At 30.7% G+C, this 23,366-nt stretch overlaps 1 protein-coding gene across 2 annotated transcripts in view; it reads left to right on the top strand.

Annotated features, from left to right (window-relative positions):
- Positions 1-23,366, top strand: part of LOC107455353 (nose resistant to fluoxetine protein 6-like) — an 86,805-nt gene that overhangs the window by 47,585 nt on the left and 15,854 nt on the right. For both annotated transcript variants that reach the window (XM_087159093.1, XM_087159092.1), the window contains exons 8-11: positions 4,375-4,468; positions 7,637-7,717; positions 10,077-10,245; positions 15,281-15,360. In XM_087159093.1, coding sequence (XP_087015219.1) covers positions 4,375-4,468; positions 7,637-7,717; positions 10,077-10,245; positions 15,281-15,360 — 424 coding nt within the window. The remainder of the gene's footprint in view (positions 1-4,374; positions 4,469-7,636; positions 7,718-10,076; positions 10,246-15,280; positions 15,361-23,366) is intronic.

Genomic DNA, 23,366 nt, shown 5'->3' with positions numbered 1-23,366 from the left:
GAAAAAAATTCCGATGTTGTTGGTACTTAGAAAATTTCTGAAGTTGATTATACTTTGAATAATTTCAAATTGTTTTGATTTAGATAAACTTTCAAATTTTTTGTTCTTAGAAATATTCTGAAATTGTTTGACCTTACACAATTTTTGAAGCTGGAAAAAATGAACATATAACAACTCACAGATGTTTGGTCAAGAAAAAAATTTCTAATTGTTTCGAGTTTTTGAAAATTTTCGAAATGTATGTACTTTGAAAAATTATGAAACTGTTGGTATTTAGAAAAATTCCGAAGTTTCTTGCATCTAAATTTTTTTTTAATTTGTTTCGATTAAAGAAAGTTTTTCTACTTTAAAATTCTCTAGTCTATAATTCTCTAAAATTATTCGAAGTACAAACAACTTCAGAATTTTCAAAATACTGAAAACATCAGAATTTTCAATACAAAGAGTTTTAAACTTTTTCTAACTTCCAACTTCTGCGACTCCTTATTTAACCGTTTTTAAGAACTTCTGAATCTAAACATCTTCAGAGTTTTTCTAAAATCATCAGAACAAAATTTATCAAAGCACGAAAAATTTGATAATTTTTAAAAGTCAAAACAGTTCAAAAATTTTTCCTCGTCCAAACACCCGCTTCTCCTTATAAAACCGTTGTTTTCTTCCAACTTAAAAAAACTTTGTAAAATGTTTAAATATAGAGTTTTTATTTTTTTTTAAGTTGGAAGTAAACAACGGTCTTCTATCATGTGACATAAATTTTTAGGATGATTTGAGTTCGAAACTTCTTTATAAATTAAATTATATTGTATGTTATCAAAAGCACCTTTAATATCAAGGGAGGTAGCTGCGACATGTTTAAAGTTGTTTCTGAGATGTTTTAGAGTATCTATTTTCTAAATTTATTTAATTATCTAAATCTTTTAGTGCATTATTTATAGATTTGCCGAAACAAAAACCGAATTGTTTGTCTGATAAAATATTATATTTTCCTATATAATAGTTGATTCCCTTGGTAATAAGTTTTCTAGACATTTGCCTAGACAAGGGAGTGGTGTAATTGGCCTGTATGAGTACAATAGTTTCGGATTTTTAGTAGTTTTCAGAAACAGCAAAACTTGCCCTTTTTTAAAATGATCTGGAAAGCATTTGAGTGAGAAGCATTTGTTGAGCAATTTTAGAATTAGATTACCAAAAAATAGAAAAAGTTTTTTGACTATTATGTTATCGATACCGTCGATGCAAAGGGTTTTATTATTATTTAGAGTTTTAATTAAATTAACTAATTCATTGTATGTAAAAGGTGGGTCAAGATTAGAATTTGGGTAATGAAAATTTTCTATTGGGATTACATTATGGTTCTTGAAAAGATTCTTTAAAATATGTGAAGCTTCTTCTAAAGGTGAGTTAGTGTTGTATATATCTGTAAATATAGAGGGATAAGGATTTGTCTTAAAAAATGTTTCATAGTGCTTTCCAAATGTATTGTTGGTGTTTTCACATAAAAATTTCCAACTATTATATTTAGCCTTGAGAATTTCTTTTTTTAAAATGGGCTCTTTTAAGTTTATAGATGATTTTATATTTGTTAATTTCGTCTTCTATTTTTGAACATTGGTATATTTTCCAAGTCGCTTGCAGTTCTTTTTGGAGTATCAACAATTTACTATTTCCGCATGTGGGATTTGATTGGTTGTTAAATGCTTTTGTTTTATACGAAAGTTTACAAGAATTAAAAATTTTATTTATTAAGTCGTCTGTGAAATCGTTTAATCGTAATGGGGTGTCTATGTTATCTAAATTACTAATTAATTCATTATGAAATTTTGAAAAGTTTTTCTTAAATTTGTTATGATTACCGAATTTTGTTTTAAATCTAATAAAGTATGAAACAGAAAATGAATTGTTCAGTTGGATTTTGATGTATTTATGATCAGAATTTATTTCTGCGCCTAGAACTTCTCAATTCGAATAGTTGAGGAGCTCCTCACTATTTGTTAACGTTAAATCTGGAAAGGAGGAAGATCGAGTATTAACAAAAGTTGGTGGAGCATTTTTAGGTGTTTAATATTTTTAGATTGTTAGAAATAATAAGTTCAAACACAGTATCGCCCTTGGCATCAGTGTTAGCGTAAGCCCAGAAGTCGTGATGTACATTAAAGTTCCCGTAAATTAGTAGAGTAGAATTATTAGAGTATTTTGAGGTGTGAATAAGTAGATCTTTAATTAATTGATTTTCATTGTCCGAAGGGGAATTATAAAATGAGATTAAGATTAGTAGATCTGGGTTGTTGCAAGAATTTATTGAGATTGCTACTGAATTATTCAATGAAATGAATTGTATTACTGATTTATTGAGAATAAAGATACCATTATTTTGTCTACTGAGTGAAAAATTTTCCAAGATGAAGGAAAGCCGAGAATTTGATTTTTGGGACAGTATGGTTCTTGGAAGCAAACTATGTCAATGTCGTGTTCAGTAACTGTCTTTAGTAATGTAGCCATTGCTGATTTACTCCTCTGAAGATTAATTTGTAAAATTTTTAAAGTATCAAGGTTTGTTGATACAGTGATATTTTTAATTTGAGTAAGATACGAATTATGCATCAGAGAAAAGATAGCTTAAAGTAGCTTACCTTTGAGCACTTCAGAAGAAAATTTTGATTTGATAAGTGGACGTTAAGGTGAAGTGAAGGATAAAAAAAAAAAGCTAAAAAAATTATATATTATATTATTATCGTTAATTATTATTATTTTTTGAGAATAAAGAATTAAATTAATCTATGTTTTTGTTTAGTGTTAGTTAATGAAAGAGAGTAGTAAATTAAAGTTTTGGATACGAAAATATATGAAATGTAAGAAAAGTAAGAAAATTAAGGAAAATGGAATTGAATAAAGATTAAAATTAAAAAAATAAAAATGAAAATAAAATGTAACTTATATATAAAAGTTTTTAGTCTGCGGGCTTTAACCCCTTGGGGACGGGTGATTCTGAAAAGCATTCGTGCAAAATCAGAATCAAGTTGTAATTAAATAAAAAACGGTAACTTAAATGTAGTCGTTGCTGATTTGACAGACTTACTTTGCTTTTACTTTAATTATTGTTAGTTTAAACATATATATAATCAATGTTAATTCAAAGTATAACTAAATAGTTTTATTTTGAACAAAGTAATGGTGAATTAAATAAATCAAATAATTATAACTCCGCCCACAAATAAACTGCTAAAGAAATACTTTGATTACCAGTTTTATATTTTTACCCTGATTGATACGGTCTTATGCTGTCACGTATTTGTGACAGTCGGCGCGAAAGGGTTAACTTCGAAGTCTGTTTTGGATGTCTTATTGCCTGAGTTAGTACTTCAGATGCTGGTTTGAGAAGATCTTCAACTGATGAACTTGTTGTTTCTTGAGATTGTCCAGTGCTCTTAGGCAGCTCGGGCACGCTGGATCCGCTGCCGTATGATGGTAGTTGAGATTCTTTTTGTAGCTATGGTTTGATTCTAAACAGTTGATACACGAATGTGTCTCACTTGTGTAGTTTTCTTTGGGATGATTTCCTCCACATATCTCACAGGATACTTAATTTTTGCAATTTTCCTGGTAATGTCCTATGAGCTGACAGTGTCTGCAGCGTAGGAGGGTTATCCTTTTTTATGTAACATTTGTTGAAACCAATATATATATATATATCTATATATATATATATATATATATATATTTTATGTCAAGTAGTAGATGAAGAGCTAGTGGATGCGAAACTTTAAAGATGACGTGTTTTTTGGTTTCATCAGTTTTGTGTGAGATTGGTTTTATGATGTTTACTTCGTTCAACTCATCGTGATATTTAGAACTTTGCTTGATTCTGTCCAATATTTCTTCGTCATTATGGGTTGTTGGTACGTTAAGTAAAATGAGTGAATTCAAGTGTTTGACTTTATCTTTATATGGTAGTCCAGTGTTTTTTATACATTCTGTTAGTTTGACTTAGTCGTGCCTTGTAGAATAACATAGTGATTTTAATAGAAATAATAGAAAAATAAATTAAATATAATTCTTTTACTTGAAAATATTAAGAGCTTGTTACAGAGACATCGTATCCTTATGCTGACTGGAGTAGTTCTTTTACACAAACTTGTTCTAAAACTTATCCTGCCCTAAGCCACCTTACTCTCGCATGCTGACTTCCTTACTCTTGTTACAGTACATCATCTTCTTCTTCATGGGCACTATAGCCTATGACAGTCTAAAAGTACAAGTTTAGAAAAAGGCATGGGTTTATATACATACATTTTCACGTTTGAAAATAACTCGTGTCAAAAACAATTAAACTTAAACACTAATATCATTTTAGCATTTCGTTTTGTTTGGTTTCAGATGGAGTACTCCACGGACAAAACTTTAGAAAAGATTTTTTTTTCCAGACTGTACCATTTGGATTTTCGGCGGTTGAAAACTTTTTCTTTATGAGGTAATTTTTTTAAAGATAAATTAGTATAGTTAATTCTTTTTCCTTTAGTGTCAATAACTATTTGAAGCCGTCTATGAGAGATTTGAAAATGCTGAAAGTTGTTTCGTTCCATATTTTTTATCAAATTTTACTTATACTTATTGTCTTCCTTCACGCTTTTTCAAGTTTATTTTTCATTATTTTCCTCAAATTCACGATGGGACTAAGACTAGGGTATGAAACCTACTTTAAAATACATATTCCCTTAACGTCCAGCCATTTTGAGGTTTGTCTTGAAATTTGAGGACCGGCATGGTATTGCTGTAACAAAAAGCAGCAGGGGTAAAGTGTTACCATAGTATGAATGTGGGAGGGAACTTCCGCAAATTGTTGAAAACTTTTATTAATATTTTTTTGTGTTCAGATTAATATTCTATGCTTAACATTCTGTTGAAAAAATGATAGGTTTTCCAGATTGTGGTCTTTTTTGAGCGCTTTTGTTATTTTTAGACGTTTTTTCATACTAAAAACTTTAGCTCTGCTATTTTCATATGTATACAGGCGTTAAAAATACACATGCTTATAAAGACAGAGATGCCAACTGGATTCGAAAAAATATATATTTCTTTTTTAAATTAGAGAAATGCATTTAATGCTAAAATTATTTCCACCCCAACCACATCAGCTCATCTTGGTATTCTGGAATCTTGTTTCATTCATTTGAATGTTAATTCCCTTGTTGACAAAACTAGTTTCAACCTCTCCATAACACGTGGAAATGCATTTTACACTGATTTTCCTTTCCTGACTGAATTGCCTGGTCTTTTACCTTTATTTGCCACTGGGATGTTTTGAGTTTTTGTTTCGCACCTCTATTTTTTTTCGTTGGCAATTTTACGCTTTTTCAATTTGTTTTTGATGAGGTTACTAATTATTATGTTATAAAATTTTAGTGTTAGAGTAGTAACTGTTGATCGTGCCTCAGAGGTAACATCGGAGTGCAAAAGGTTAATAGGATGTAATCTTATGCTCTCGCTTTGTTTCTTTCCTTTTTTTATTTTTAAATAGGGTCTTTATTTTGAAATCTGAATATTTTTCATCAGACGTTAGACGAAGTAATAAGAAGTTTCAGGAATTTTACAGTTTGAATAAAATGTAATTTGTTTGCATCGCTTAAGAACCCATTGACTAGCAATTTCCTGTATCAACATTCATCAGACCTGAAAGTGGGAAGGAAAAGTTATAAAGTTAGTTATAAATAGTTTGTTTTCAGGATAAGTAAAATAAGTTATACAATTTTTGATTATGAGCTATTCATTATGATTTATTTTTTCTCGAGTAAGAAGCTGAAGAATGTGGTACAAAATTTAAAAAAACTTTGTTTCTTGAAAGCGGCATTTGATGCTCTAGAACTTTCGTATTTTGCTTATTTTATTTAGAGTAAAACATAATTTTTCGATTACAAACATTTGAAGGTGAGCTTAGCGTATTTTTCTCAAAACGCAGAAAAAATTGCTCATTTTGGATAGAGAAACAATATAAATTTTTATTAATATTTATACTATAGATAACACTATTCTATGCCATTAAAAGTAAAAGATGGAACGACACTTTTGAGTAACTTTGTGAATTATTATGAATAAGAATTGTAGATAAATGCTAATTTGCTTATTATAAATTAATTTCTCTATTACTTTATACTAGTGTGCCTCATTTTTCAATTTTTTTCGGAGCGGAATATAACACCCTGCAAAATTGACCAACCCACGAGGACATTAAATACACACTTCTTTTTCAAAACAAATAACTTCTGTGAGAAGTATAACCTCTAAGCTTCGATTTAGAAAGAGATTATTTTTAGTTAGATTAAAAAGATCATGAAATTGACTTAGGAAAATAATCTTTGTGTTAGAACTGACTTTTAATTCCTGAAATTCAAGCTAAATTTTCTAAGAGAATTAAGATGCTGAGAGAAATCCTGGATGTATCTTCCTGGATTGTATCATGTCTCTTTCTACTTGGCAAAGTCTTTTAAGTTTTACTTGCGTAAATGATCACACTAGCCTGCTGGTAATTTGTGCCATTAAATAAATCAGAAACTGTTTTTGAAACGTGTTTGTTCTCTTTCACAGTTTTTGTTATGTGTATACCAGAAACGGTCGAACTTTTTTTATAAATTCAGAGAACAAAGAAAAAAAACAGATAAGTAAATAACAAAACAAAAACAAAAAAAAACAGAGAGAATAAATGAGTTAAGAGGCACTGCTTAATTCTATTAGTCTATATTCTCATTCGCACGTGGGAATTTTTCGCATTCAGTGAGAACGGTCTTTACTGCCGATTTTACTTTCTCGAACAATCTCTACAGAATTCATAATCATAATTTATAATACAGAATTTATATTATGAAATTTTATCAGGAAATTTCTATTTTATTTGGTTTGTTTGTTGGGTAAGAGTAGGGGAAGAGTCCTAGGGGCAGCCATCTACGTGTGGCAGGCATCACTGCCCAAGGGAGCAAAATCCGGTATTTGTAATTTGTTTTGAAAAAAGTCGTAACTGTAATGTTCGTGTGAGTTGGACGTTCTGGCTGAGAATTAATGTCGCTTCACAGAAATTACACGAGGCGCCCTATTGTGTTTACTATAATAATCCTTCATATAAACAGGGTTTCTAAGTACTGGAATTCATTTTTTAAATGCTGGAAAAATGAAGTTACTTATTTTATCAAATTAGTAACTTCCAGTGGTGGAATGTGTGCTTAAAATATAGAAAGTGGTGCCAATAATAAAGCAGAAATCAATTTAAAGTAGTTAATAACTGAAATTTTTCTGTCGTATTTGTTTCACGTATGATTAATTTGACAATATAACAGAACGTCAAGGTGATTGTTTTCGTAAATTTATACGATTGATAAGCATTATAAAAGGTGGCAGAGATATTAAATAATTAAGTATCTATCACTTTAAAAAAAAAAAGGGTGCACGAACTACCACAAAAAACATCCCGTTAACTCTGTTTTTTAAAATTAAAAAAAAACATTTAGGGTGACTCTCAAACGTACTTTTATATCCAATAATTTAAATTTGAATTTAATCACATTTCCTATTGTTCGATTTAACAAATGCACCATCGTAGTATATTATAAAACCATTCAAGTATTGTTCTTTCTTTTTTTTCCTTATCAAGCTCAGTTCTTCTCTCATACATTTGCATCCGAATGAGAGGAAAAGTAGATATGAAACTATTATTCTTGAAGAGGTATCTCAGGTAATTTCTTTTTATCTTTATGCTCTCTCTCTCAGGTAAATACATACCTGCACATTTTCACTCTTTCTGAGAATGGATTTTCCAAGTGGTAGTAAAGCAATTATCGAAAAACAATCTTACTCAAAAATATAATTTTATTTTGACCAGGTTGAAATTTGCTATCATTATTATGCTTTTATAATATTAGTTGTAATTATTTAACACGTTCACGCCGGGAAAAGTGAAAATACTGGTACGGGAAAAGAGAAAATACTGGTAGAAGAGAAAATACTGGTAGAAGAACTATTTCAATACTAGATAATATTCGGGAGGAGTTAATCTATTCTCAACAATAACAATTCTCTGTAAGGAAATTCATCACGGCGAAGAAGCAATTCAATTTTAAAAATTGCATACGTTAAAAACAATTGGTAGTTATGGATTTTTATTATTTCCGGAAAAAAACTAAAAAATGAAATTTATTGTTACCAGTTTTACTCCGGTGCGCTGCCAAGATGAGACAATCTCATACCTGCCAACTTTTAATCCCTTCCAGTATGATTTTTCCCATTGGTAGCAAAATGGAATTAAATTTTCAATTGTAAGCAAAAAATATGTTGTATTTGAATAATCTTTAGCAGACGTCCATATTTGTAATGCATATAAATATATATGCAAAAATTTTTTAAGAATACTGGTGATCGAAATCAATTTAAATTTAAGTTTATAAAATAAAAAATAGTTTATATTTACTACCACTTTAAATATAAAGATAACATTTTACGCCAAATGCGTAAAAGTTGGCAGGTATGCAATCTAGCGTGACCCACCGGTGGGTCACCCCGGCGTGAACGTGTAGCGAATGTAGCCAACCATATTTTTCTTATTTTTATTTTTTATAAAGGTACTTTTTGTATGTTTGTATACTGCTGTGTGTTCTTTTTCAGACAAAATTTTGCGGTATACCTCATGTATCTTTTTTCTTCTTTATTTGAATAAACTGGGCTCCTGGGCCACGAAGCGGCCCCTATCCCATTCATCATTAAATTGCATACAGTAAGGTAAAAAACATTGATTTGGCAAACATTGTGGTAGCTATAAAAAAAAACCAAGCCGTTTGCTTGTGAAATAATAAAACAATGAAAAAATTCAATATGACAAATTGGCGTTTTTACATAACACTAGAAATATTGATGGTAGACTCAAATTAAAAATAAAGGTAAAACATGATTTGATATGTACAATAATTGATTTTTGAAAAATGAAAGACCTCATGTATTCAGGGCTGCGAACTACTATGCTTTTTGTGAAATATTTACTAGAGTGGTAGACTTTTAAAACCCAAAGCTTTCAGTACTTTTAATAAAAGTATTTTAAAAGACTAACTATAAATGAAAGGTATCGTTGTGGCTTTGCATATGAACTTTAAAACATTTATATGTAGTGGTGTGAAAAATAAGTTCAAATGAATAAAAAATATTTCATTAAAACATAAACTTAGTTACCCATAGAAATAATTTTTGCGAAAAGCGTAGAAAGTTGGCAGCCCTGTGCATATAGTATTCGTAGATATTTTGCTCCTCTTGAAAACAGGCTTGAGAGAAAATGATTTCATGCTTCAAGTTTCTTCTTTACAAGGCTTAACAATACGTCATTAGTTTGCTTTTATGTAAATGACTATTCTTTACATTAATTTTTCTACTCGTTTTTAAACAATATTTTTTTTAAAAATAAATTATCGCTTAAAGATTAATTATGAACTTTGTCGAAAGCTCTATTTTCGAAACTTATAGAAAATGCAATGGAATAAAAAAAAAACACATTTTTTTAAATCTAAATCAATATATATTACTTGATTCCTGAAATTAAATCAAAAGTAAAAATTTTAGCCTTCTGAACTTCTTTAACTATTTTCTCAGTTGAGATATTCCAGACAATTTCTTATTTCATTCATCTCTGGTATTTTGAAAATTTGTATCAAAGAAATACCAATTTATATTGATAATTTTACTGAAATTTTTTTTTTGTATCCTTTCACTTTATAAAAGTAATTGCTTAGAATAGAACTACAATCAGTTCTTAAAAATTTCTGAAAAGTAAATTGAAAATATTGAGTGGTTACTATTTTACAATATAGGATTGACAAATCACAAGGTGTTTATGCGCTTTGTTGAATTATCGTATTGTCATGAACCCTTAAACATAATTCTGAAAGCGATGTCAAAAACTAAAAATCACAACTTTTTACTTTCGTTAAAAGTACAATATTTTAACAGCATAAAGTGAAAAAGAGACTATCCCATAAATAAGGTGTTAAATTTTGCAGATTTAAAAAAATCTGATAATTTTGGGTGAAATTAATTTTTTGTTCGATGTATAGGCTGACTCCAACTTTGATGCTAGTTGTAGCTTTCTATGCGATTGTCGGACGTTTTGGATCTGGACCTCTGTGGAAAGAAACCGTTACTGATTTCTTGAGCAAGAACTGCCTGGAACGAGGATGGAGGAATTTGTTTTACCTTAACAACATTTTCTATTCGTCGGAAACGGTAAGTTTTAAAAATTAAGGAAAACTTTAATGTTTATTTTTACAGCATTATGCTTCCAAATTCTCGTCCCCAGTAAGTAAACTCTCTGCACGTTTCTATAAAAGCGAGTGATTCCAGTAACGCTTAGGCTTACTGAAACCATATGGTAACTTATAAGTAGATCAATTCATTAATGGAAACTAAAGAAAAAGTTATGAAAACGAAAATCACTGCGATCAGAATGGAAAAATTACAGAATCTTGCAGAAATCGTATTAGCCTATGGTATAGCGGATTAATTTGAAGGCATTTAAAACCCAAAACTTTCAGAACAGTTGGTAATTTTGACAGCATTTTTAAAGTCTCACCACAAATTCACGAAAGGTGGAGATCTGGTCTGTTTGGTTTAGCTGGGCTCCTGAGGCCAATAAAGGTCCTTTTTCCCACTTATCCTGTAATGAGAATATAAGCAAAAACAATAGACAGATAACATAAAATTCAACAAATAATGGCACATGTTAAGGTAGAGAAAAAAAATGGCACTTTGCCTTGGTAAAAAGTAACAAATAATTGAATATATAGAAAAGTTCAAGACATATTTACAAGAAGGAAAACGAAAACTACACGAAGTGAAAATATTTACAAAAAATGGGAAGATTTAACAAATATTCATAATGACAAACAAATATTCATAACGTTAAGATCATAACAAACTTCATTAACAAAAAAGTTTACCTCTGTTAAAGTAGAGACCCGACCATCCTACGAATGGAATAGACTTGACTTGATACGTATTGTAGCAGAGTACCTGACCGCGACGCGGGTATCTCACTCCTTCTTCTGATGAAATGGTATAATGGCTGAAACTAAATGGATTTGGCAAAAAAGATTCGAGTGTTGGCTGTGAAGCCTCTGTGAATTTACAGTCATATCTGAGTATTAAGTTAAGTTAAAAGCTGAAGATAATTTATAGTCTGATAATTAGGGGGGGGGGAGTCCCTTGAGTCAATAACAAACGAAGAACTAAATATGTACAAAATTATATACAGGTGAAATATGAAAAGTATAATATATTTACATTATTTACAAATTGCGTGTCTCTGTTAAAACATATGACCCGGCCGTCCAGGTGCACGACCGCTCGTTCGGGTTGCTCATCGTACTATAGTTAATAGTCCTTCGGCTTGCCCGGATCGGATCCTACAGGGTTGTTCCTTCACCGGGTTCGCCGTAGGCCTGGAGTCATGACTGTGTTTGTTTGTGTATGTATGGCTGACAATATGGGGGGGGGGCTCTCTGTTTTTCTTATTAAATTTTCTTGCGAGGATACCATCTGATAGAAAAAAGTTTATAATCGGGTTATACGAAAGGAATAGAATAAAGTTGCGTTGCATATGAACTTTTAAATCATTTATATGCAGTGGTGTGGGAAATAAGTTCAAATGAATAAAAAGTAAAACACCAAAACATAAACTTAGGTACCACTAGAATAAATATTTACGAAAGGGCTAGAAATTTGGCAGCGGTGAAATTGTAAGCGAAGGTTCAGCTTAGGCAAAATTTTCAAATCTACGGGATCCAAAAACTTTGTTTCCCATACATTGTGGTGTAGTTTCTGAAACTTCAAACGCAAAATTATTTCCTTTCCTTTAATTATTTCCTCTCCAAAATTATTTCTATTCAGGTATAACTTTTAATTTCTCAAGTTTAAGATTCTTTTAAACTTAATTAGTTAATGAATTTTAATTAAGCAGTCAACCCACTGTTTTAAAAGTTTGTTTTTAATCTTCTAATTATTAAACCCATTAGATCTAACTATTAAAAAACTATTAAACCCATTAGATCAGCAGTTCCCAAACGGTGTTCCGCAGAACTCAGGGGTTCAGTCCTCGGTGAAGGTTTGTTTGATCTCGTATATCCCTTGTCTTCTGGGTTTGGTTCGAAATTACAAGGTTACGGAGTTGAGGATTGATAGTCGTAAACTAAGAATTGGGTCGGGTGTTCAAACGCTGTTTATAAAAGATAAAGTAAAATCAATTGAGAAGAAATTAATCAACGATTGGTTGTTATTTTTTAGAAAATGATTATTAATTGCAATTTTATAAATTATTTTGAAAATGTTTAATAAATGAAGGACATCTTTTCAGGGATGAGATTTTTCCGCTTTTTAGCGGATTTCCGCTTTTTTCACTTTTATCTCTTAAATTTCAGCTTTTTTATCAAAAATTCAGATTTTCTAAAAATTTCTCTTTTTTTTATAAGTATTCAGCTTTTTCAAAAAGTTCACCAATTTTAAATAAAACTACATAGATACAGAAAAATAAAACTACATAGCTACCAATCCTTTCTCATTTTTATTTATTTTAGATATAGCTATTTTCTTGCGTTTTATACGTAGCAGATAACATTTTCCGAATTTTTTACCCGCCCTCCAGATAGATCCGATTTTCGCAGCTCAAACGACGCTGCTTCTGACAAGCCTTTTAGAGGTCCCAAGCATGGAATCTGCTAATATCTCGATTCTTATTCACACGATTTTAATATCAAACATAGCTTTTCATATTTGCGTGTTGCGATTTTTATTCACGCGATTTGAATATTGTGCGTTGCGATTCTTATTTACGAGATTTAAAAATCCGATATTGTGATTCGTATTTACGCCTTTTTAAAAACCTATGTAGCGATTCGTATTCACGCAAGTTTAAAATTCAATGTCTTGATTTGCTCATGCGGTTTATAATATCAAACACTGATTTTCGTATTTGTACGGGATTTTAAAATAAGGCATTGGGATTCGCATTCACGCATTCTAAAAATTCATAATTCTTATTTATGCAATCTAAAAATTACGCATCAGGATTCGTATTTACTCGATATAAAAATTATGAATCGTGATTTGAATTTGCGCGTTTTAAAAATTCTATATCCCAGTTTGTATTTTCTCATTTTCAATATCGTTTATCTAGTTTCGTATTCATGTGATTTCAAAATCCATACTTGTTATTCATATTCACGCAATTTTAAGATCAACTATCGCAATTCTTGTAAGAAGTAAAAATTTTTTAAAAAATTAGTTACTATAAAGGTGACTGTTTTTTTAACGACGATTATTAGTGTATATATAAGCAGGGGTCTGTCCAGACATTTTGTGAAAGGTTCGTTTTTCGTGAAATTGTGAAAAAATTACTCACATTCTTTCAACCAGGGTCCGCTTTTATGAATTTTTGCATATACGGTCCGTTATTGCTAAAAAAACTTTTTCAAGGAGTTTTTAAATTGTAAAGACATACAAGATTATGCTCAACACTGTAAAATTATAATAATAATAAAAAAATCAATTTTAAAAAATAAACAACAATTGCTGCTTCCAAATTAGAGATGCAACATACAAATATTTGGTATTTAGCCTGTACTGCTGAACGCAGAATATTAATTTCGGACGAATAATGGAAGAATCGTCTGCCGAAGATAAAACTTAATTCGTTTACATCCATCTTTCTTGTTTTCTGCCCTGGAAAGGATTTATTCGATTAACAAAATAATAATGAAGATAAACAAATTTGTGAAGGGTTCGATTAAAAGAAAAATTATTTTGTGAGGGGTCCGTTTTTAAGTTAGAATATTTTGTGAAGGTTTCGTTTTTATGAAGGGATATTTTGTGAAGGGTCCGTTAACGGACCCAAATTTCTTCTAAACAGACCGCTGGTAAGTGTTACAACATCAGAGAAACTGAAAGGGAATATATATTAAAAACTTACATTCTGTGCTTGCAAAGAAGAAAAAATAGGATTTGTCACAAGATGTTTGAAGATGGACTAGCGACTAAATATAGCAAACATAAAAGATGTAGCAAACAAAAGCAATAACTTAAAAAGGGATTTAATTAAGTTGTTTTTTTTTGGAAAAAGAGTTAATTAACTCATCTTTAAAATTTTATTTATAATTGCTGTTATTTATGCTATAAAATGCAAAATTCTTATCACATAAAAAACAGTTATCTAAATAGTTGCTGATTGTCATGTAATTTTTCAAACTAAAATAGCAATTTTTGTATGTTAAGGAGTTACTGTATATTTCTACTTCACTGTTAATGATATGTTTCAAAGTGCTCTTGTTAGATTAGACTATAATATGAACATAATGATTCGGTCCATTGTTAAAGTTTTTTTTCCTAATATAATTTAAAAAGTAATATTACTGATATATTTGCTATAAATCACATAACAGTATTTATTAAAAGAAATAAAATATTAATGTATATTCTCAGTAGTTTTAATTTGTTAAACCAGGTAGTTTTTCAAGTAATAATTGCCTCTTATGTGAACTGAGGAAAAATATAATTTCCAGCTTTATTTTTTCAATTGATAATTTTTATTTTCACTAAATGTTAAGTATCAATGTAATCATTTATATAATAATAGATTAGTACACAATTGTATGTCAACACATTATTTATTACCTTAAACTGTTTGGAATTTATTATTAAAGGGTTGCTCTTGCGTAAAATTTACTATCCTGGAAATTCAGCCTTTTTGCCTTTTGGCCAATCTCATCCCTGTTAATCGTGTAGTTTTATCTATACTAGTCTTAAAATTGTGTTTTATGTCAGACAGTTTAATTTACGAGTCACGAGTGTCAGTAATGAAGTTTTTGATTTGATTTTTCTCATGCACCTACTGAAATAAATGAGCTAAAAAGTGGTTTTTGTAAAAATAAAGAAGAATAAAAAAGACGAAAATAAATGTGGAGAATGCTTATCAGACTAATATCAATTAATTAATGAAAAACTAATTGAACATAAATTTTACTACCTGTTTTCGTAAATAATAATATTTTGTAAATCATAAGCAGTTAAATACTGTCATAATTCATGGAGCTCTTAGGAATCGAAACCGCTAAAATCTAGATGCCCCTCTAATTATTCCTTTAGTTTTCTATTAAGCCCTCTAGTTTTTACTATACCTCTAACGTGTATATCTATTTATGAACATGACTGGATTATTGGATTATGACTGGATTATTCATTGTCTCATTTATGATTGGATTATTTATTTTAGTGCTTAGAATGGACTTGGTACTTATCTACAGAAACCCAAATATTTATAGTGAGTTTGTTTGTCTGCGCCATCATGAGAAGGTAAGTTGTGTTGCTTACAAAGTAAATATAAGAAATTAGTTATGCTTATAACCTGAAATCTAATCTCTATGAAAGAATTTTCCTAGTTTTAAACCTCTCCACTCGAGAGGTGACTGTCAGTCACCACTGTCACCTGTAAATTACCCACCACTCTAATTGTGAATTTTTTTTAAATCTTAATGTTTAGTTACCACTTCATTCAGTGATCCTCGGATTTTATAAGGTAAGATTGTAAAAATTCTTTCAAAATGTTAGTGGTTGCGTCCATTTTTTTAACAGTTGAAAGGACTTCGAATGCAAAGGGTTAAGAGAAACGAAGAATTATGGATTTTTATTTGATTTTTGGTTTAACTGTTTACATGCCGCACTCTTATTTTGCATCAGTAGAAAAAAAAACCTTAATGAAAAATGTGGTAGCAAGTTTGCACAAAAAGTAAATGAAAATTTTCAGCAATGTTAACTGCTCCGGATAAGATAAAGGAAAATTAAAACGGTTGAAAACTACAAACGAAATTTCGCCAACTTATATATAAAAAAAGTAGAGTATTCCATAATTCTTTGAACAGTTTGTAACTAGTGGTGAGTGAAAATCCTATCAATCGAACTTACAATAATCCAAAAATCATACGTTAAAAACTTCCACTTTAAAATAATTATCGGCTGTCTGGAGCAATTAGCAACTAGTTTGGTAATAAAACTTAACTGGTACAGTTCATAACAAGATATGTAATTTTATATTATTGATACATACTGCTGGATAGGAATTTCAAGCTTCTAAAACTATAAGTGATTAAATTGAAAAATTTGAGTTATCTGTCTTTAATATCTCAAAGATGATATATGTTCCAGAAATGGAGCATTCTTATTTAAATGGTTTATAAAATAACTTAAAAGAAGGCTGATCATAAAAACAATCGAAACTTATTTCTGAAAAGTAAGAATATTATACTGTATGACAAAAAGTCCTGAATTAACAAAAAAAAATTTCAAAAGTTTTTGTTGCTTCAATAATATTTGATTTCGTTTACTATTACTAGAAAATACCTATAGCCGAAATCCTAAACATGGAAAGCAGTCTGTAAGTGTCGAGGGAAAAAAAGTGAACACTCTGAAAGTACCTTTTTGATCTAATTATTAGATTTTCACGCAATAAGACGCAACCTTCAAAGTTTGAGGGCATAGCCTTAAATTTGCAAATTAAATAGAGCAGGCGATATTAAGTTTCTAAATCTGACACAAAACACTCCGAATAAAAAGGGGGAAACAGCTATCTGAAATAGTTCAAACAAGATAGAAGTAGAAAGTTTAGATCCCTTAATCGAATTTGGCAAGTATTTTGCATGTTTTGCGAAATTTTTAAGCGATTCAAAAAATCTTTGCGCACGATTATAAAATTTTGTTATCTAAAGTAAATTTATCGGGAAAAAATATAATTAATAATTATGAATTATTTATTATTATTTTTTCAGTAATGTCCCTCTGTGGACTGATTGTAAAGACGCAGTTTCCGGTAGAATATCGAAGTCAAGCATCACTTGATGCGGTCAGTAGGCGGGTGGGAGACAATTTTAATCAGCTTGCGTAGGGACCGAGGGTGAGCGGTATCTGTTCTCGTTGAACTGTTCCACCGTAAATTGCTCGATTTTGCGCACAGGTCGTTGGGTTACCAAAGAGGAGGAGCCGTTCCCTCTGCAAAATTGGGATGGCATGTCTTCGGATCATCCTCGGGAAGTGTCCCAAACCATCCCTAATAGCCCATTGTGCAGCTCTAGTGCGACGTGAATAAAATACCTACCTACTTTTATTTCGTAAAAGTCGAAATAATTATGAATTGTAAAGTATACAAATTTTACATGATTTAAAAGTATATAACTTTAATCAACAAAATTCAGAATTTAAGCGAAATCGGTTAAATAGTTTTATGTTATCCGATTTCAAAAATTTTTACATTTGACTTCTCGAGAACTATTTGACAAATTTCGATTAAATTTTGTCACTTAAGATTACATACTTCTAAAGGTACCTTAAAATTTCGGTAGTATCTGAAACTATAATATATTTCCTTAGTTAAAGTGCTCATGCTTAACCTCTTTTCATATATGAGTCGTTACTTAAAATGAACGAGTGAAAATCACTCAACTTGAGTGAAATTTCACTTTTTCATCTACAAAAAAGGAGCCTTCTCATCTTGAGTGAAATTCACTCAAGTGAAATGAAATCATTCAAGTTTGAGTGAAAAAATTTCAATCGAACTTGAATAAAATTCAATCGTTTTTGATTGATTATCTGTGTCACTTGAGTGGATTGTTTCAACTTGAATTTGTGTGAATTTCAACCATTTTTCATTCATAATTAGCATAATTTAAGTGAATATATTTTAATCATACTATCATTATTTATTCTTTTTACTTGAATGCCATTTAAATCACATTTGAATTAAATTGATCCTTTTCGGACAATTTACTGAATCTTTTAATGCCTATCATAAATTAGATGAAAAGAAAAATATTTTTAGCAAGTGTAATAGAAGTAATTTATCAACATTCATTTCTTTCAAATTTTATCAATGGTTTGTTCGGTAATTAATAAGATTTTTTTTTAATTTTAAAACTAAACAGTGTTATTTGACAAAAAAAAATGAAAGCTTAATAACCCATTTGTATTTTACAATATGCTGAATATAATTGCATAATAATACTTTTTAGAGATCGAAAGCTTTGTGACAGACTTAAGTGCAAAATTTTAAGGATTTTAACTTTTTGTAATGAAATAAATTTTTTATTAACAGTTTACGCAATTTTTCATTTTATTTAGATATTCAAATAGTAATAAAAGTGACGTCATAGTACGTTAAATCGAACTTAACCATTTCCATCCTTGTTCTTGGGAGCATAACTTTGATACTTTTTCTACATTCCATTTTATTTGGACGTTAACTTTTCTAGTTATTACTTTATTTATAAAAGGTTTGCTAAAATATACTTAAAAATATTTATTAGACGTTGGTGAAAGGTAAGAGCATAAGCTCTTTTTAACAGGATACACACTCAATTTCAGAAAAAAATTCCATAACTTTTCCATTTATTCCATATTTACTTTCATGTCAGCAAAATTATGCAGTTCTTAGTTTTTAATTCTTTACCACTTTATAAAATGGCTTCTCGAAGCGTCCTTGCAAAAAGAAGAAGTAAAATATTTAATATAATTATGTATATAATTATATATACTGCTGCTTCTAACCTGGCTTTGTATTTATTTTCTTTCATGGTAAAATTCCATTTACTCTTAACTATTTTTAAATTTTCAGGTTTATCAACTAGATCCCAAACATCGTGTTCGTGAAAAGAATTTAATTCTTCATTCATTGCTTTTCCCCATTTTAACCGATTTTTATCACGTTTAGCATCATCAAAATTACCTGGAATATTAGTTACTAAGTTTGAATTTGCTTTTGCCTGTATTCTATCTGACCGACGTACACCTAGCTCAGGTAACCTGTTTTCGTCTTCAGTTATTCGTTGTTCATTTAATTCCCTAGTTTTTGTCTTTAGTTGAACCTACTGGACGACCACGAGTTTTAGTTTCACTTAAATCTCGGCTATCCTTCAAATCCAGTGGAAATTCAAAACTTGTATTTTGGCCTTCAACGTTTCTTCGGATATTAAGAAATTCATCGTTGTCATTAGATTTATCCTCACTGAACAGATCACTACTGCCTAATAATTTTTCATTCAATTTTACTGAACGCTCTTCGATTACTTTATTTCTTTCCGGATCGTAAATACGATAAGCTCGTCTTGCCTTCGAATATCCCAACATAATACCCTTTTTACCTGGAATAGAAAATTTGTGTCTTAAAGCTTTACGAACATGATAGTATACTGTAGCGCGAAAAATGCGTAGATATTTATATTATGCTTTTAATTAAAGAATAATTCTTTTGGGACTTCAGTTTTACCTTTTCGAGGAGTGAGGTTAGTAACATGTGTTGCATGAGCTATTGCTTCAGCCCAAAAATTTAAATGAAGCTTACTGTTGTAGTTAAAAATATTGCAGTTACCAAAACAAAAGGAAAAATATTACGAAACAAAAACAAATAAAATTTTAATGTTTAATTTAACAAAACAAATCTCATTTAACAAAACAAATCTCACCTTGTGAGGAAAACATAAGAAAGTTCAACTAAGAAGAACTAAAGGAAATGTTCCACAAATTCCCACTAAAAAATCAAAAAAAGAACGCAAACCACCAACACAACATGTCCCAACTTCATACCCTTGCCAACCCGTTCAAAAATGACTTCAACAGTAATTCAAATTCTGTTCCTTGAATACAATCGTCAATCTTCAACGTTTACTATCATAGATTAATGTTCTAGCTCTATCTAACAAAATCCTATTAGCTCGTTCAGCTTTACTCAAGCTTTCTGGGTTGTACGGCAAAGATTTTTCATGCGTAACTCCACATTCAGTGAAATAAAACTCAAGATCTTTATTTACAAACTCAAGACCATTATCACTACGAAATTTCTTAATTTTCTTATTTAGTAAGTTTTCAAATTTCAGCTTAAAACTTACAATTTTATCAAATACTTCAGTTTTGCTTTTAAGAAAATAAGTAATATACATGCCAGAAAAATCATCTACTATTATTAAAAAATACCTTGAATTACCTAAAGACTTAACTGGGAATGGTCCACACAAATCACCATGTATTAATTCTAAAGTTGTTGAACTTTGAGGAGTTAAAATACTATAATGAGTTCTGCTGGTAATCTTAGAAATATCGCATGATTCACAAGGCAATTCATTATCAATTTTTAAATCTAACACTTTAGACATTTTACGCATATAAACAGCATTTAAATGACACAATCTTTTATGCTAAAATACATTAATTTCAGCGTTATTTTATACTTTGATACACCCAGAAAAACATACCTCGTTATTAACATTAGGTTTTAGCTTAACTTCTAATTTTTTATTCACATTTAAATCTTTCAAAACTAAGCGTCCATTAGGAGCAATAATTAATACTGTGTTTGAATGTGATTTTACCCTCTTTTTCCATTAAACATGTAACTGACAGTAAATTATGACGTAATTCTGATACATACAATACATTACCAATTATACTTTCTGCATTACTACTTTGTGAAATAGCTTTAACAGTTCCAGTTCCTTTAGTAACCAATTTAAAAGTCTTGCCTGCCTGGTATATTTTACTGTCGCAAACATCTGGAGATTCAAACCAGCATTCATCCTTGCACATATGAGACGTGGCTCCGCTATCCAGGATCCAACATTCGTCCACTTGTCCTTTCTGTTCAACCGAAACTAAGGCGAAATTATCTGGAGTAGCACTATCGGATACCAATGTTTCTTGAAAATTTGGTTTTCGACGACCTTTTACTCTACTTGCCGATGGCTTGTAGCCTCTATCGGTTCCCACTTCTTGATGTTTTGAATAACAGTTCCTCGCTACATGTCCCGATCGTCTACAGGTTTAGTAAATTTTCCTTGGTAAACTCTTCTTCTGAGTAGCATACGCAGATTCCAAATTTCTTTGTCCACGGGATTTCTGTAGTAAATCTTTTCGTCATCCCATAAGACTTCGATTATTTCTTCTTGCCACTTTTCTCGTTGAATTTTTAAAACTTGTTTTATGCTCTCATATTTTCCAGCTAGACCACTGACCTTGTAAAACACCAATTCTCTGTCAGATATTTTCAGTCCCAAGAAAGCACACTTAGTAGATAATCCTTTAGATCGAACTATATAATCGTTTACGGCTTCTGAATCCAGCATTTCTGAGCTCTTAAGTGCGGCACCAGCATCAATTTTCTTCAAACCCAGTGTAGGTAGTTTTAATCCTTGTCCACAAAGCTTTTGTATTCTTTTCTTCTGCATATTGCAAAGCCTGTTCGTCTGATAGCGACAATTTCAAGTATTTTGCGGCATCGTGGTTAGTAGTTTCCCAAACTTGCAATTTAACAGGTTTAGTTGGAGCTTCCTTTGTCAATGCCGACATTAGTCTTTTCAAATTCAGAACTGCTTCCAATTTCATGGCCCAAAGATGATAATTAGTTCCAGTCAACTTCGGAATTCCAAAATCTAAGTCTTTTTCCATGATGATTGTAAACCACGCTCTGCTACCAACTGCTGTTTTGTTGAAGAACACAGAAGCAATGGCGGTAAATAAAGAGTTTATTAAAATACAACTTGAGGAAATAACATCTCGCACACACAGTGCTATGCAAAAGAAAATACATCTTAATCAGTCATCATAGCTTATGATGTGACCGAACGAACGAAATACCTCTCAGGCAGCTGCTTCAACTACTATATACGGATTTCCCCTTACAGGAAGTCGTTACACTAACTTACGCAACTCGCGCAACTTATCTGAGAGAGAGAGGAAAAATGGGGCTTTGTTCGCATATTAACAACAAAATGCATAGAACATCTGAAGATACAGATTTGAAGGAATGGATCTTGACTCAAAAATTGAACTTGAAGAAAAATTATAAGAAATTTTATGCTAGCAACAAAGAAAAATAGTTTTTATAATCTGATAAATACTTTATGAAATACGAAAATAGCACTAATTCTGGATTCCAGTGTACCGTTACCCTTCAAACTTTGGCAAGGCTGTTATCTTTTAATTGAATTTTGGTAACAGTTACCCAGGTTCAAAAATAGACAAATAACTAATGAATTACATGAAACATTTAACAATAAAAATTAAATTTTATTATAACTATAAATTTTCAACAAATACAACCCCAATCATTTCCAGATGCCTTCATGTGCACTAAAATTTCCAATCTATACACTTTTAAATTTCCAAATGGTTATACTCAAGATAAAACTTTTCGATAAAAAGCACTTTTAAATTTCATATGCACAACATTCAATTAATTCACACTAAAAGAGACATTTACGAAATAAAAATACTAGCTCATTCTAAATTTACAAAAACATTTAAACTTTAGGTCATTATATTCCTACAACAGATAATTAAAATTAAATATCCAAGGCTCATCTTAAAATAGGTATCTTAACACCTGATAGAAATAATTTAAAATACGAAATAAAATGCTCTTCTAAACAGTTACTAAAAAGGTAAGAAATTAGAGTTTATAAATACACAAGGAACTTGCAGATCACCTTCTGGAACGCCCACCGGGTTTGCAGCTAGACTTGTGGACTAGGAGAACTTCGACTTTCTGACCGCCATTCAGTTCTTTAGAAGGATTCGATTTTCTGCCGAGGAACGCTCAATTCTTGCCAACCGTCTTGAACTTAGCGACATTCAGTCTATCACTTCCCGTCAACTATTCCGAGGCTTCAGATCAACTTTCTTCCAGACAACAGCTCATCCGACCAATGTTGCGTACTTAGTCGCGGCATCCAGAGACTCTTTCCAAACACCAACCTTTCAGCATTTCAGCCTAGATCAACTCACTCCGTGACTCCAGCTATATCTAAACTCATTCTCGATGATACCGGCTCAGAACACACTTCTAGCAGCCATGATAGCTCCTGTCAGCGGTGATGTTTCAACCCAACATTCCATCGGGCACGATCCGCACTCCCGTCGTACTGCTTTTACAGCCACTCTTCACGCCTCTTATACTTTTTTCATCAAGGCGAAATAATCCAGACGACCTGTTTACTCGCTCAAAAGTCATCCCGCATCCAGTGGACGTCAGAACAAAAAAAAAGATCCATTAGAAAAACCAGCTACAAACCCACTAATACGCCATAAAAGTGATAATCCAATCCTCCTTAAATGTTAATACAATTTATATCCACAATCTACCCCAAAAATCCCATTTTAAAAGGATCAATAAAAATTTCTCATGAAATATCATAATTTTGATTGCATTTAAATTTTATCATAGTGGTGCCATCTATTAAAAAATAACCCTTCTTTAAAAAGTATTGATACAAAAAAAACTCCAATAAATTCCTATTTATTACACCAGTTAAATAAATGCTAAA

This window comes from Parasteatoda tepidariorum, chromosome 3, assembly GCF_982258835.1.
Source record: "Parasteatoda tepidariorum strain Cologne lab strain chromosome 3, Ptep-v5.0, whole genome shotgun sequence".
Classification (NCBI taxonomy): domain Eukaryota; kingdom Metazoa; phylum Arthropoda; class Arachnida; order Araneae; family Theridiidae; genus Parasteatoda; species Parasteatoda tepidariorum.
Note: the sequence above shows the minus strand (reverse complement) of the source record. Positions and strands in the feature narration are given on the sequence as shown.